Source organism: Myxocyprinus asiaticus, chromosome 21, assembly GCF_019703515.2.
Source record: "Myxocyprinus asiaticus isolate MX2 ecotype Aquarium Trade chromosome 21, UBuf_Myxa_2, whole genome shotgun sequence".
NCBI lineage: Eukaryota > Metazoa > Chordata > Actinopteri > Cypriniformes > Catostomidae > Myxocyprinus > Myxocyprinus asiaticus.
In genome coordinates, this window is record NC_059364.1 from 8170729 (window position 1) to 8186836 (window position 16108).

The 16108-nt window shown below is 39.8% G+C and overlaps 1 protein-coding gene across 3 annotated transcripts in view; it reads right to left on the reverse strand.

Annotated features, from left to right (window-relative positions):
* LOC127412192 (insulin-degrading enzyme) overlaps positions 1-15336 on the reverse strand; it is a 39250-nt gene extending 23914 nt beyond the window's left edge. For all 3 annotated transcript variants that reach the window (XR_007892393.1, XM_051648354.1, XM_051648353.1), the window contains exons 1-8: positions 15320-15336; positions 15032-15172; positions 13233-13417; positions 5845-6052; positions 1607-1776; positions 818-940; positions 605-717; positions 348-510 (exon numbers count right to left, since the gene is read on the reverse strand). Coding sequence is in view for 2 of the 3 variants with exons in the window: in XM_051648354.1 (XP_051504314.1) it covers positions 348-510; positions 605-717; positions 818-940; positions 1607-1776; positions 5845-6052; positions 13233-13417; positions 15032-15066 (997 nt within the window). In the remaining variant the exon portion in view is untranslated. The remainder of the gene's footprint in view (positions 1-347; positions 511-604; positions 718-817; positions 941-1606; positions 1777-5844; positions 6053-13232; positions 13418-15031; positions 15173-15319) is intronic.
* Between the last annotated feature and the right edge of the window lie 772 nt (positions 15337-16108).

The following is a 16108-nucleotide window of genomic DNA, read 5'->3' on the forward strand; positions in this document are numbered from 1 at the left end:
ATGTTAGCACCACATGACCAGTTGAATACTGCTTGCTTAATCTCAGTAACAGCCCTGTTATTGGACACTTTTATTCATGGATTAAATTAATCCTGGTTTACTGTGCATAGTGAATTTCTACAATGGCACTGGTAACTGAAAACTACAGTTTGAATGATGCAGCATCCAGGGCACTAGGTGTCAGTGTAAACCATACTTTGACATTCTTTCAAAAAATGACTGAGTGCAACTTTAAGGTTAACGGTTTGTTCAGACTGCCAAGTATGAACAGTAGTAACAGTTATACTTGCCTTAGACAGCACTACTCAGTAGAAAAGAGAATAAGATAGCGTTTGATTATCTCTCACCTTTAGCCTTGAGCTCAGACAGAAGACTCCCTGGACCTTCATGTCCAATCAAATGGCCCAAATAATGACCCGGGTTTGACTTGTAGTACTTCTGTAGGTCTGGGATGGGGAAGGTCACATACAGGTTTCTAATGTCCTTGATGGGCACGACTTTGTAAAATTGCTGCAAGGAAGAAGGCAAAATGGGGTATGTCAGATGCTAGAGACAATAAGAAGGCTTTTAGGGTGCAAGGTTAGGAAGAAGCATTACATCTTACCCTTAGATGTTCCTCTTGGAAAGGGTGTGTGGGAAATTCTGGAAGAGGAACGTTCTTGTTCTCCACCTCTCCAAAAAGCTTCACCACCATAGATGTCAATTCATCCAATGTCTCTGAAAAAAGTGTGAGAGACACAATATTAAACTCTGGATAAACACATCTAATCACCACCGCACTCTTCATCATACGTTCAAAAAATGGATGGTGACTGACCTCTGCCCAGCACACACAGTGCCATCAGGTTGGATGAGTAGTAGGTGGAATGAAACTTGAGCAGCTCTTCACGGATGTCAATGCCCTGTTGAGATGGCCTTGTCTCAAGGGTTAACTTATTGCCTAAATAAAACAACAACAAAACATCATAAAAATACAAATAAACAATTGAAAAACACCACATTTAGTACAGGTCACCCCCCCCCCCCACACCCAACATTGTTAAAGCAAATACATGTGTATCTCACACAAATACTAGCAATTTTTGTGTATACAATTGAAGGGTATTTTCTGTTATTATATCAGCCATCACCCACTCTGCTTTCTATATCACAGTATCAACCCATTTCAGTCAACTACTATTAGGCTGTATTCATTTAATCAATGAACACATCTGCTTCTCTTTTAATGGCACTGCAGGTAACATGCAGGTAAAGGACAAACCTTGAGCAAACAAGCCTTATATAACTCAAGGCCGCCACCATCTGGCTATTCTGAGCACAGATAAATCTTCTCAAAGCAGATTAAGCTAAATCGGTCTAGACATTATCCTCCAGCTTTCTACTGTCCTTCACTGAGGATAAAGTATAGGCACCTTTTACAGCATTCTCTGGGGAAAGTGGCAAGTTTGAAATGTTTTCTTTTTAAATAGAGATGGGACAGGGACACTTTTTTTCTTTTCATACCAAAATCTGGTGATTAAAATCTGATTTTAATAAAATCTGGAAAAAGGATGTTGTGGTGCAAGTAAAGATATGCGATTATATCAGGTGTGTAGCAATTCCATACCAGTTCCAAACTTGCTAAAGGGGTGTTTGGGGTTCCCAGTGGCTTTCTCCAGCTGAAATAGCCTCCAAGCGTCATTCATGAGGTTCTTCTCATGTTCAGAGTCCACTGCGTTCACCTCTCTGTCCTTACAGCTCTCATCAAAGAGAGGACAGAGGAAGAACTGGGCAAACCTGGGGAGGAGACAGTCAAATGCCATTAGGTCTGGGTGAAAAACTATTTCACCCAAACAGCCATTGTAAATAAATACATGAAGATTCGAAATTAAGATAAGGCACTGGCATTTCAGACAACATATGTCAACCTACAGCTGCAGACCACAAATGTTTCTGTTAGAAATACTTTGAATAAATAATTTATTCAAAATTTTAAACATATGCAAATTGACATGGATGTCATTGTCAGATTGCAACTGCCATGCAAATAATGAACACAACTCAGAGTCTGAAGAATACAAGCACAATCAAACCAAAGTGCAAAAGATGCATTTAGGGCAACTGAAACTGAACCAGGGGTATTCGCAAAGCACCAAATGAGAGTAAAAAAAAAAAACATGTGGTTGTCGAGTAAATTAAATACTACCACTGGGGTGGTAACTTTATTGGGAACTGCAGAAATTCATGTTTAATTTTAATTATGCTAATATGACACTTTCTAACATACATGAGCAATTCAAAATCAAAAGTCAGCTGTCCGCTTAAGAAAACATCAGTGAGTGTCAGGGTCGTGGGAAGATGATTTAAGTTGGGGGTGCTGTAGTGGGAAGTGCATTTTTGCGTGTGCATGGGTTTTTAAGGGCCGCTCATAGCACTGGCACAGACAAATAGACTTAAAGGGATAGGGAAAAATGAAAATTCTCTCATCATTTACTCATCCTCATGCCATCCCAGAAGTGTATGACTCTTCTGCGGAACACAAATGAACATTTTTAGAAGAATATTTCAGCTCTGTAGGCACATTCAATGCAAGTGAATGGTGACCAGAACTGAGGAGGTCCAAAAAGGACATAAAAGGCAGCATAAAAGTAATCCATAAGACTCCAGTGATTAAATCCATGTCTTCTTAAGAGATATGATAGGTGTGGGTGAGAAACAGATCAACATTGTTGTCCTTTTTTACTATAAATCTCCACCTTTGACCAAACCTGATCAGTAGGTGGCGATATGTACAAAGAATGCGAAATGCAAAAAAACTAAAGAAAGTTGAAGTGAAAGTGGAGATTTATGGTTAAAAAGGACTTAAACATTTTATTTGTTTCTCACCACACCTATCATTTCACTTCTGAAAACATGGATTAAACCACTGGAGTCGTGTGGATTACTATGCTGCCTTAACGTGCTTATGGAGATTCAAAGTTCTGGCCACCATTCACTTGCACTAAACATATTTGTTTGTGTTCTGCAGAAGAAATAGTCACATCTAGGATGGAACACTTTAATACACTGTGTAGTGGGGGTACACACCAATTTTTAACTGGTTTGAGCAGGTTTCTGCAAAAAAATGCATAATGTCACCTTGATATATAACATATGCTACTATAATACTGTAACAATCACTGTTTATGAACGTGAGCAGTAGTGAGATTTATTCTTGACCGTACAACAGGTAACAGGCTACACGAAGCTAACGAACAATTCTCTCTCAAAATCTTTCACTCATTTGTCTCTCACATTCGTCTGCTCCACGTCACGATGATGTGGGGGGGGAGAGGCTGCAGCCCCTCCCGTCCTCAGGGGATTTCCCTTTGGAGCAATTGCGAGACGGAACCCTTAAGCACGCCTTTGACCAAGTGAGAGTGATCGATGGTCAACAACTCCAGCCGGGTGTCGCCCTTTCATATCCTTATTTCACAATTATAAGTGAGCGGTTGTATAGAGTGACGCAGGACGCTCAAACAAAAGAAAAATACAACCCAGCTCTTAATACCGCAGAGCCGTTGGGAAATGGTGTTCCAGGAGGCTCACTATAATCCCATGGTGGGTCATCTAGGGGAAAGGGAAACACTGAACCGTCTAATAGCCTGTTTTTATTGGCCGGGCATTGGCGGTGATGTCCGCAGGTGGTGTGCGGCATTCCGCAAATGTCAGCTGGTGAATCCACCGGCCACCCCAAAAGCGCCATTGAGCCCCCTTCCGCTGATAGAGGTCCCCTTCGAGAGAATTGGAATGGACCTCGTCGGGCCATTAGAGCAGTTAGCATGCAGACATCGCTTTGTATTGGTCTTAGTGGACTATGCAACGCGATATCCGGAAGCCGTGCCTCTACACAGCGTCTCAGCACGTAGTGTTGCGGAGGCACTCTTCAAAATAATCTCCCGGGTGGGGATTCTGAAACAAATCCTCACCGATCAGGGCACAACCTTTATGTCACGGACACTACATGAGCTTTATGAATTATTGGGCATTAAATCAATCTGCACCAGCGTTTACCATCCACAAACAGATGGCCTGGTGGAGCGATTTAATAAAACTCTTAAAAATATGATTCGTAAGTTCGTGCACGAGGATGCTAGAAATTGGGACAAATGGCTCGATCTCGTTATTCGCAGTACGAGAGGTCCCGCAAGCCTCCACTGGATTTTCCCCATTCGAGCTGCTATATGGGCGGCGCCCGCGCGGCGTGCTTGATGTTATGCGCGAAGCTTGGGAGGAGGGACCTTCAAACAGCAAGAATGAAATTCAATACATTCTTGATCTTAGAGCAAAACTCCACACTTTGGGGCAACTAACACAGGAGAATTTGCTCCAAGCTCAAGAACGGCAGAGCCGATTGTATGACAGGGGAACTCGGCTGCGGGAATTTGCACCGGGAGATAAGGCACTTGTATTACTCCCCACATTGAGCTCCAAATTACTCGCCAAGTGGCAAGGACCCTTTGAGGTCACACGATGAGTGGGGGATCTCGATTATGAGGTAAAGCGAACCGACAGAGGGGGTGCACGTCAAATATATCACACTCCTGAAATTGTGGAGGGAGGCGGTCCCTGTGACTTTGGCTACGATAGTTCTGGAGGGGGCGGAGCTCGGGCCGGAGGTGAATACATAATACAATCATTTCACCCCGGTCACTTGCGGAGACCACCTCTCACCGTGTCAGCTCGCAGAGGTTGCCAAGTTGCAAAAGGAGTTTGCAGACGTGTTTTCCCATCGACCGGGTCGTACGAACCTCATCCAGCACCACATCGAGACCGAGCCGGGGGTAGTGGAATGTAGCCACCCCTATCGATTACCCGAGCACATAAAGAAAATTGTCCAGGAAGAATTGGATGCAATGCTCGATATGGGGGTAATAGAGGAATCCCACAGTGATTGGTCCAGCCCGGTTGTTCTAGTTCCTAAGAGCGACAGGTCTGTGCGGTTCTGTGTGGATTATAGAAAAGTCAACGCGGTGTCTAAATTTGATGCATACTCAATGCCTCGCGTTGATGAGTTGCTCGATCGGTTGGGCACTGCTCGATTTTATTCGAGCAACAACCATTATCTCGACACCAGCACAGCCTTGGTGACTGTTGCAACAAGTGGGTCTAACTTTTACCTCAATGTGAATGTAGCACTAGAGGTTTATCTAGGATGCCTTTTTTCCTCTAAAACTCCAACATGGTAACACAGATTTGGAATATGATATCAGCAAAACTAAAATACAAGAACAAAGGAACTTCACGTTTTTGTCAGGAGACAGAAACATGTTTGTGCCTTTAGATGTGTCGAAATATTAGCCTTCCGAACATGAGGTGCTAATGTGTATATGCGGAATGGACACTAAACCGTGGTCAATGGAAAATGTTGTTGTGTGAAAAAGAGGAAGATTTACATTCTTTAAAATGTCTCTTGTGTTCCACGAAAAAAATGACAGCATGCAGGTTTGGAATGACATAAGGGAGTGTAAATGAAAGAATTTTTATTTTTGAGTGAATTATTCCATTTAAGATATTGAGTCATGACCAAGTTGTTGGAGATTACTCATGAATCATTCAAATGTTTCAATGAGCAGGTGGTGTTCTGGGTCATAGGAACAGCAGGGGTCTGAGGGAACTCTCCTGTGTATATCCCAAAACAGAGCAACATGATTCCTCCTGAACATGTAACTCCACACCAAATGAGAGCTTGACACCTGAAGGTTCGAACCCTTTTCACTCTTTCATAAATTCAAACTCTGGCTCACATGGGCATTTAAAACAAGCCAGCATTCCAGATGACTTTTTAATAATTCACTAATTCCACCTTTTTTGGGATTAATTTACCTGTCCAATGCCCCTTGCAGATGCTCATGGGATACATCAAAGTAGTAATTGGTGTGTTCTCCGCTGGTGAAGGCGTTGGAGCTGCCGGCGTGCTCACTCAAAAACTGGCTGTACTCGTTCTCTTTGGGGTACTTTTCTGTACCAAGAAACAGCATGTGCTCACAGAAGTGTGCTAGTCCTGAAATTTTTTCAGGATCAGACAAAGAACCTGCAGGACAGTAAGAGGAGAGGATCAACAAAACGTAGTTTGCTTGTAGGTTTTGCCACAACAACAGACAATCTGGAGCAATAGACAAACTTGCATGCCAAATTAACTCTTCACTAAATGACAGCAGGTTCAGGCATATTCAAAAGCATCATACTTATTCAAATCCTTATATTTACACAAAAGGTCAGCAAGAAGGTAAGCTACAGTATTAAAGGAATAAGAACACAAAGACAACCAGGTGCTTCATAATATACTAGTCTGCCTAACAGGTGTACAGCCCTTTAGACTTTGTTCTGAAAGCAAGCAAATATTTAGATAAAATTAATAAAATATAGAATAAAATATTCAAATATTCTTTGGCAACCCACTCAAAACCATTTAGTTGTTTGTAGGTTTACCAGAAAAATCAAAAAATACATTAATTTCATTTTACAAATCCAATATGAACTCATTTCTTTGTAAACTGTTCATAAAACCATGTTACATAAATTTACATTCAAGTCCTAGGAGTTTACCAAGGATTGGCTTTGGAATTATTTAAACCACATCGGTATGCAGTTTGAGGTCCTATGTAATCTTTTATTTCATGTACATTTCTTTTGGAATTTACACACACACACACACACGGGATGCACCGATACCACTTTTTCTCTTCCGATCCGATTCCGATATAGGAAATCTCAGTATCGGCCGATACCGTTCCGATACCAGTGTTGTTTTTTTTTGCATAATCAGTTTAGAATATCTTTATATTATTGTGTGGAACTAATTGGGAGTACTCCTGAATATGTAAAGAAACATAAACCTCTAACTACACATTATTTCAATATAAATGTCTAGCTTATTAAGTAACTTTATTGTTATCTAGTATACTGGATAATGTAGCAGCAAAATTAACAGAAATTCCAGTACAAGTCATCAGTAGAAAAGACGACGTTTTTTTTTTTGTCAAATTTTTCAACTTGTATCTGGACCTTAAAGGATTCAGATCTCTTTTTTGTTCAATTTAGTTGTAAAATATCATAGTAATAATATATTATAATAGTAATATCTCAATCGTGCACCTTTAACTTTTAAACCCTCACGCTTTCATTTTGACATTCTGAACTCTCCAGGAATACCTGTAAGTGTGTCTGTTTGTAGGCAAGTTCACAGTAGTTTAATTCGCTTTTATTCAAATTCTGGTATAAAAAAATAAAATAAAAAAAAGCACCTCCAGTGCCATTCTAAATGCATATTATAAGTGAACCAAACTTTTGAGCATCTACAGCCGAGATGCTGTTTGTGAATAGCACTCAAATATTGTGCACAGCTGTGAAGGCTGCGAGTGTGTGTGTAAACAGAGCAGCGCCATTCACTAACACACTGGAGCTGCGTGTGCATTTTATATATTTACTTATTAAACACAGCCTTTTGTGATTAACAGAGCTATCGCACGTCTTCAAGTGGCTTTGAATAAAATGCACGAGTTATATGAACTACTTTGTGTTTTTAAGGTTCTTTTATGTCATTTTGAGCTTGACAGTAACGAACATGACTAACACACAGTATCTGATTTTGATCGGGCTTGTCGGACGGATACCCGATCCATTTAAAAACGTCAGTATTGGAGCCGATACCGATCCAGGTATTGGATCTGTGTATCCCTAATACACTCATTCAGAATGTTATAAGGAACACCTGTACACCTACATACACATGCAATTATCTTATCAGCCAATTGTGTGGCAGCAATGCAACGCATAACATCATGCAGATACGGGTCAGGAGCTTCAGTTAAGGTTCACATCAACCATCAGAATGGAGAACAAATGTGATCTTAGCGATTTCGACCATATCATGATTGTTGGTGCTAGACGGGCTGGTTTGAGTATTTCTGTAACTGCTGATCTCCTGGGATTTCCACACACAACAGTCTCTAGAATTTACTCAGAATGGTGCCAAAAACAAAAAACATCCAGTGAGCGGCAGTTCTGCGGACGGAAACACCTTGTTGATGAGAGAGGTCAACAGAGACTGGCAAGACTGGTTAGAGCTGACAGAAAGGCTACGGTAACTCATAACCACTCTATACAATTGTAGTGAGCACAATAGCATCTCAGAATGCACATGTCGAACATTGGAGGCAGATAGGTTACAACAGAAGACCACGTCGGGCACTTTATTAGGACTATAGTGTTCCTAATAAAGTGTTAAGTGAGTATCATATATACACAATGGATGGATGGTTGGATGTTCAGCCTGATAGTTAAATGAGATCAAGCTATTTTTCCGTAGTTTCTTTTTTTTCAGGTCGAGGCATGTACATGACATCATTAATTGATAAGAAGGGTTTATGTCCGAATTTACATAATTTAGCTTGTTCTATTCCCATTTAATTAACTATGTGGCATTCGCCAAGTAGTGAATAGTTAATGAATGCATTTGACCACTGTATTCGGTCAAAAACAGGAATGCCTCAGGCACTTATGCGGTCTCATGAACCTCATGAGTTCAGCACCACAGCAGATCTCATGACGGACATGAGTGGAGGCTAAATGTCCAGTTATCCATCCTGACTTTCTAAACTGACAGGAACACTTGGCATCATGCTTAAATCATTATTACATAAAAATGTATATACAGTTGTGTTTACAAGGGTATGTAAACTTTTGATCAGGGCCATTTGGGTGATTTCTGTTACCATTATGATTTAAAAAGGAGCCAAACAACTATGTGATAATAAATTGCTTCATATGATCACTATCCTTAAATAAAAGAGTTTTTTTTTTTGCATGATCAGTCATATTTTCAAAATCAATGCCAAAATGTCACAATTTCTGCCAGGGTATGCAAACTTTTGAGCACAACTGTAGTTCACCTAAAAAGGAAAATTGTTATTAACTCAGCCCTTGTTCCAAACCAGTGTGACTTAAGTGGCACACAAAAGATGCTGTTAGGTAGAATTAATTAGAACCATTTACTTTCATTGCATTTTTTTTTTTTTTCATTTAATGAAAGTAAATGATGGCTGAGACCAAACATTCTGCCTGACATCTCCTTTTCATTTCCACATGAGAAAGAAAATCACAAATGACGACAATATTTTTGTTTTTTGGTGAACTATTCCTTTAACAAATCTGAATTATGTGCAATGTAAACAAAGAGGAAAAACACAACCTCATCCATTCAGTTGTGTACTTTGACTTAACGAAAGGATTCTTTAAAAGTGCAATGAGTGAATAATAAAGATAATCAATGACAGGATAACATCAGCTGACCTCCATCCTTAGAAACAACAAACATTTAAACACAGATGAGATAATCATGCACAGTATCATTTAGGGATTCACCGATCTATCGGCCAATGATATTTATCAGCTAATTATTTACCAAATTAAAACCATGGGCAAATCGGTTTAAAGGCCGAAACATACTTCACGCAAGTACCCGAACACAGATGTGAGCACTTGGCCAATGCATGGTCCCATTGTATATAGTTTATGTGCACTCTTGCATTTGCAAACCTCACACCACAAGGGGACAATAGAGTTTTTTTTTAGGCGCCATGAAACCGAATCACGAAAATTTGACTCTGTGGTCCAGTGTTTTAAAGAGTCAAAAAGGCATCCCAACATGTCCAAAATGACTGGATATCCATAGCTAGTTGCGGCATCTCCGCTGCGGACGCCTTTCCATTTCTTCCTGGCTCGGACAAATCAGTCCTGTAGTTGTTTCCATTTTCTCTTTACAGTGTCATTAACAGAATTTAGGGAAGCTGCAATTTCTTGCCAAGCATTTTCAGCCCCTGTTTTATTTGAATGGAGAGGGCATTTAAATATGTTTGTATAATCTAACTTGTTCTGCAAGACTCTCATCAAATTGCTGCTCCGCCATGACAGTTGTTGGCTGAAAACAGAAAATCCGCTCTAGCGCCCCTTGTGGCAATGCAGAGAATGCAGCGCGTACTTGCGTTGGGTTATGAATTGAGTGTTGACACATTTCACTACACAACAACGTGTGGAATCGAGCTTGCATAGCAAGGTGCATCTGCATTCACGTACGTGCGTGAAGTATGTTTGGGCCTTTAAGCATGAAAAGGCTGATATGAAAAACCAATGGTTCATTTATAATTAATTATCATCACACTTTGTAAAAACTCTTTGAATTCAAATGCACAATCCAGAAATAATGATAGCCCCACATTGTAGAAGGGTTAGCACTCCAAAGAGATATCCATTAGAGGTCTAACAATAGTGAATTTTACTGATACCAATAACTAAGGTGGTGGAAAAGGCAAAAAACTGATTCATCAGCCAATAGTTTTTAAATACAATTTTGCTTCGTGCGTGCGCTTGTAAAATTTCTATTTTAAAGGCTCATTCTTACGGTTTAGTATTTCTCTATAATGTAGAACAGTGTTAGCAATGTTACTTATTCTTTCTCAGCTCTGGAACTCAAACCATTTTCTGATGCCCCCCAAAAAATATATAATTAAATTAATATCATAAACGTGCAACAACTAGTCAACTAACGGCTTAAACTAATGGCTACTAGTCAACTAAGAAAATCTTTGGTCGGGGGCAGCCCTAACTTGATTATCGAAACAAAATAGCACCAGCCATAAAGGAACACAGAGGAATACTTAAAGCAATTATCAGCATAGATTTTTGCCTATGACCGATATTTCCAAAAAATATATCAGCACCGATTAATCGGTAAAACCAATATATCGGTCTAACTCTAGTATCCATTAAGGCTCAACGATTGATTAAGATTGATCTTGTGCGATTACAAAAGCTTGAAAGGCTGCGTTTAAAAACAGACTGCATTTAGTGCTTCAGTCAGCATTGTGTAAGCAAGCTGTGCCCTCTAGTGGTCTGGATGGCATTTTCCATCATGAGTTTTGTTCCTTTGGTAACATTTTATTTTTCCATGATGTGGTTGACATTTCCATGGAATTGCACAACATATGCATAATATCAATTTGTGATGTTGTGAATATCAGTATCGGCCAATAGGCATTTGTTAAAATCTGTATCTGCCCAAAATTTTCATAATGGTGCATCCCTAGAATCATTCTTTACGTACTGTGTTTTAAAAAGTGACCAAGTTGTTAAAATCTGTATTTCCTAACATCTCTGGTAACCTCACCGACAGGTCTATGTTGACATAGTGGACAGCAATCCAGGATAAACCAAATTAACTGTTTGGTTGAACAAGTTTATTCTTGTTTTTTTACTCCCCCTGAAAAAATGCAACTTGGCATGTGTTACTGGCATTTACAGAATGGCCTGTTTCGAAACTAAATTATTCAAAATTCTCATGGGATTTTCAGTGTCTCTAAATATAAAAGGCATAAAACCAGGACAAGCGTGGTCGCCAAGGTTATTTAAAAAATGCTTTTTGTAGACAGGAGCAAGCATGGGGGAAAGTTACAGAGAGAAAATAACAATTCTATTAAATGTAGTAACTGATGGTCAATAATGGAGACTTGAGTCTTAGATGTCCTTCAGGTCAGTAAAAAATGCCTGGAATTAAAATACACAGCAGCAGAAAGCAAGTCCACTAATATGAGAAGCTAATACAGTGCATCCGGAAAGTATTCACAGCGCTTCACTTTTTCCACATTTTGTTATGTTACAGCCTTATTCCAAAATGGATTCAATTCATTATTTTCCTCAATTCTACAAACAATACCCCATAATGACAACGTGAAAGAAGTTTGTTTGAGATCTTTGCAAATTTATTAAAAATAAATAAATAAAATCACATGTACATAAGTATTCACAGCCTTTGCTCAATACTTTGTTGAAGCACCTTTGGCACCAATTACAGCCTCAAGTCTTTTTGAGTATGATGCTACAAGCTTGGCACACCTACTTTTGGGCAGTTTCTCCCATTCTTCTTTGTAGAACCTCTCAAGCTCCATCAGGTTGGATGTGGAGCGTCGGTGCACAGCCATTTTCAAATCTCTCCAGAGATGTCCGATCGGGTTCAAGTCTGGGCTCTGGCTGGGCGACTCAAGGACATTCACAGAGTTGTCCCGGAGCCACTCCTTTTGTTATCTTGGCTGTGTGTTTAGGGTCGTTTTCCTGTTGGAAGATGAACCTTCGCCCCAGTCTGAGGTCCAGAGCGCTCTGGAGCAGGTTTTCATCAAGGATGTCTCTGTACATTGCTGCATTCATCTTTCCCTCGATCCTGACTAGTCTCCCAGTTCCTGCCGCTGACAAACATCCCCACAGCATGATGCTGCCACCACCATGCTTCACTGTAGGGATGGTATTGGTTAGGGGATGAGCGGTGCCTGGTTTCCTCCAGACATGACGCTTACCATTCAGGCCAAAGAGTTCAATCTTTGTTTCTCATGGTCTGAGAGTCCTTCAGGTGCCTTTTGGCAAACTCCAGGCAGGCTGTCATGTGCCTTTTACTGAGGAGTGGCTTCCGTCTGGCCACTCTACCATACAGGCCTGATTGGTGGAGTGCTGCAGAGATGGTTGTTCTTCTGGAAGTTTCTCCTCTCTCCAAGGCCCTTCTCCCCCGATCGCTCAGTTTGGCCGGGCGGCCAGATCTAGGAAGAGTCCTGGTGGTTTCAAACTTCTTCCATTTACAGATGATGGAGGCCACTGTGCTCATTGGGACCTTCAATGCTGCAGAAATTATTCTGTACCCTTCCCCAGATCTGTGCCTTGATACAATCCTGTCTCGGAGGTCTACAGACAATTCCTTGGACTTCATGGCTTGGTTTGTGCTCTGACATGCACTGTTAACTGTGGGACCTTATATAGACAGATGTGTGTCTTTCCAAATCATGTCCAATCAACTGAATTTATCACAGGTGGACTCCAATCAAGTTGTAAAAACATCTCAAGGATGATCAGTGGAAACAGGATGCACATGATCTCAATTTTGAGTGTCATGGCAAAGGCTGTGAACACTTATGTACATGTGATTTTTTTTTTTCCCTTTTTTTTATTTTTAATAAATTTGCAAAGATTTCAAACAAACTTCTTTCACGTTGTCATTATGGGGTATTGTTTGTAGAATTTTGAGGAAAATAATGAATTTAATCAATTTTGGAATAAGGCTGTAACATAACAAAATGTGGAACAGTGAAGCGCTGTGAATTCTATCCGGATGCACTGTATGTGAGGGGACCCATAAACTACATGGACCAAATGATAAAAAAAGTTCTGTTTACCTATGTGGACATCCATTGCAGCTGATGATTTGTCAGTGGTGGGGTCACTGATCAGAATGGCTTTCAGGCCATTTGTAAACTCAAGTCCGCGATACTCCCGTTTGTCCTCTGGAGAGCGAATGATAGTGCTCACCACCCTCTTCACAGCCGGATCACTCATTCTGACGGGCAGAGTCGAGACACCTCTAGTCCAGACAAATAAAGACATTCATTAATGATAACTGAGTTCAGACAAGAGGTTAGTAAATATCCAAAAAAGACTTAAAAAAAAATAAAAAATAAAAAAAAATAAAAAACCACCACTCTTATTGGCTCACTACTCCCGAGCCTGTCTCAAAATGATACATCTAATCAAAAAAAGACTACACTACAATACGCTAGGTGTATTATTTACAGATTGCCATATTATCACACTTCCCATTCATGCACTTAGACACTTCCATCAAAAACTTTAGTCTACATTTTATCAGCATATACTGTATATGATTTAGTTAAATATGGCAGTACCATATATTGCTGTAAAGACACATTTTAAAGGCAAAAACACTACACAAGGAACAAATTTCAATCCCAGAACACGTAAATCCACAAACATACACAAACAAGACAGAAAGCGGTGGTCAACAATTTAGTTTAAAAAACACAGTTTAGTCCTTTGAATGTTGAGTGATTAATATGTACGTTTAGTCCATTAGTTTGGTGCTTTAGACTAGTTAAAGTGTAAGTTTAGTGAACCAGTTCAAATTTAGCCCATTAGTTCAGCTTAAGTGTAAATGTAGGCCATCTTAAGTGTAAAATGTAGGCCATTAGTTCAGCTTAAGTGTAAATGTAGGCCATTTTAAGTGTAAATGTAGGCCATTAGTTCAGCTTAAGTGTAAATGTAGGCCATTTTAAGTGTAAATGTAGGCCATTAGTTCAGCTTAAGTGTAAATGTAGGCCAGCTTAAGTGTAAATGTAGGCCATTAGTTCATCTTAAGTGAAAATGTAGGCCATTAGTTCAGCTTAAGTGAAAATGTAGGCCATTAGTTCAGTTTAAGTGAAAATGTAGGCCATTAGTTCAGTTTAAGTGAAAATGTAGGCCATTAGTTCAGTTTAAGTGTAAGTCATTAGTTCCAGTTAAGTATAAATGCGGGCCATTACTTCCAGTTAAGTGTAAATGCGGGCCATTACTTCCAGTTAAGTGTAAATGCGGGCCATTACTTCCAGTTAAGTGTAAATGCGGGCCAATAGTTCCAGTTAAGTGTAAATGAGGGCCAATAGTTCCAGTTAAGTGTAAATGAGGGCCAATAGTTCCAGTTAAGTATAAATGCGGGCCATTAGTTGGGCGTAATTATAGTGATTCGGTTCAAGTGTATGTTTAGACCGTTAGAGCTTTATGTTAGTTTAAGATTAAGGACAGTGTTTTCATTTAAATTTAGTCCATTAGTTTACTTACGTGTAAATTACGTCCAGTAATTTAGTTAGTCAAGAATAAGTCTAGTCCTTTCATTATGAGCAAATTTAGTGCTTTAGTTCAAGTATAGCCCGGTTTGAAACAGTCGGCTTCCAGCGTCTTCATGTAACTTTTAAAATTACATTGACTGATTTATACATCAACAACAAAAAAATTGAGATTCAAACATCTTCCATCTTAAAACATGAAACAGATGATGAAATGTGATGAATCGCTGCGTCGCGAGCGTCCCGCAAAGTGGCTAATAACGAGAGCGGCACACGAGCCCGGCGCGTGCGAGCCAATCCGCCCGTAAAGCAATCAAAAGCAAAACAATACACTCAGCAAACATATATTTGTCACTTACCTAATACTTCGAATGAAAACCGTAGACAATATCATACAATCGGACAATATCTCGCTGTAAGGGCCCACCGGCTAACACATTTCAGCATATTTCAGTGCTGTACAACAAAACTCTCGTGAAGACGTCATGACGCCATGATTTCTGCAGGCACAAGCAATCAATCTCAGAGCATTTCAGGAACGGCTTTTTGCATATTTAAATAATTTACATCCAACGTTATATTTTACTTAGTTTATAATATATAAACACATATAACATGAATTTGTATCACAATATATTTTTAACTACCTTTTAGTTTCCTGAAACATTTGGAATTGCTTAGTCATGCCTTGCCTACGTTTGACGTTACGAAACAGACCACACCTACATTCAGGTTTAAGGCAGAACACAATCAGAGATTATTTTATTACCTACACTTTTACCGTATTTTAGAGCTCCTTGGCTTTTACCATACAAGAGAGCGTAGTGGTCAACTAGCGTCTTACGACAGTAGGTCACCGTTTGCGGATACCATACAAATGAATGGGGAGAGCCGTAAACTGATGCTTATTTGTCGCAAAATTGTCCGTGTCTTCTCTCATAAAACATCCATTTTATCGTCATAAACTTCACACATAGTTCATTCCAAAGGGACTGTTTAATGTAAAACATGTTGAAGATTAGCATACATGCGGTCAGTTCATTAAGTGATGAGCTGTTTCCTTTCAAAAGCAGTTTATTCAGCGTACTGAAGCATCTCCTCCACAGACATTTATTAAAAAAACGGCCTCTTGCCTTCTCACCAGTGTACCGCACATACAGTGTCTACGGGACCGCTGCGTTGTGTTATTTTATGCTAAGTTTGTAGGCTCTACTGTGTAGAAGGGTCCTAATACGAAAAATATTTTGACATGTTTTTATTTTTTTATTAAATGTTCATAACAACAATTATCATTCTCACAACACAACAGGCCAGGGTCCTTTATAAACAGTCCCAAGTCCTCATACAAAGGCAGTTCTTGTTGGTGGTGGAAAAACCAGCTTAAACTGGTCGAAGTTGATCTACCAGCTGAGCATACCAGCTCAAGCTGGAAGATG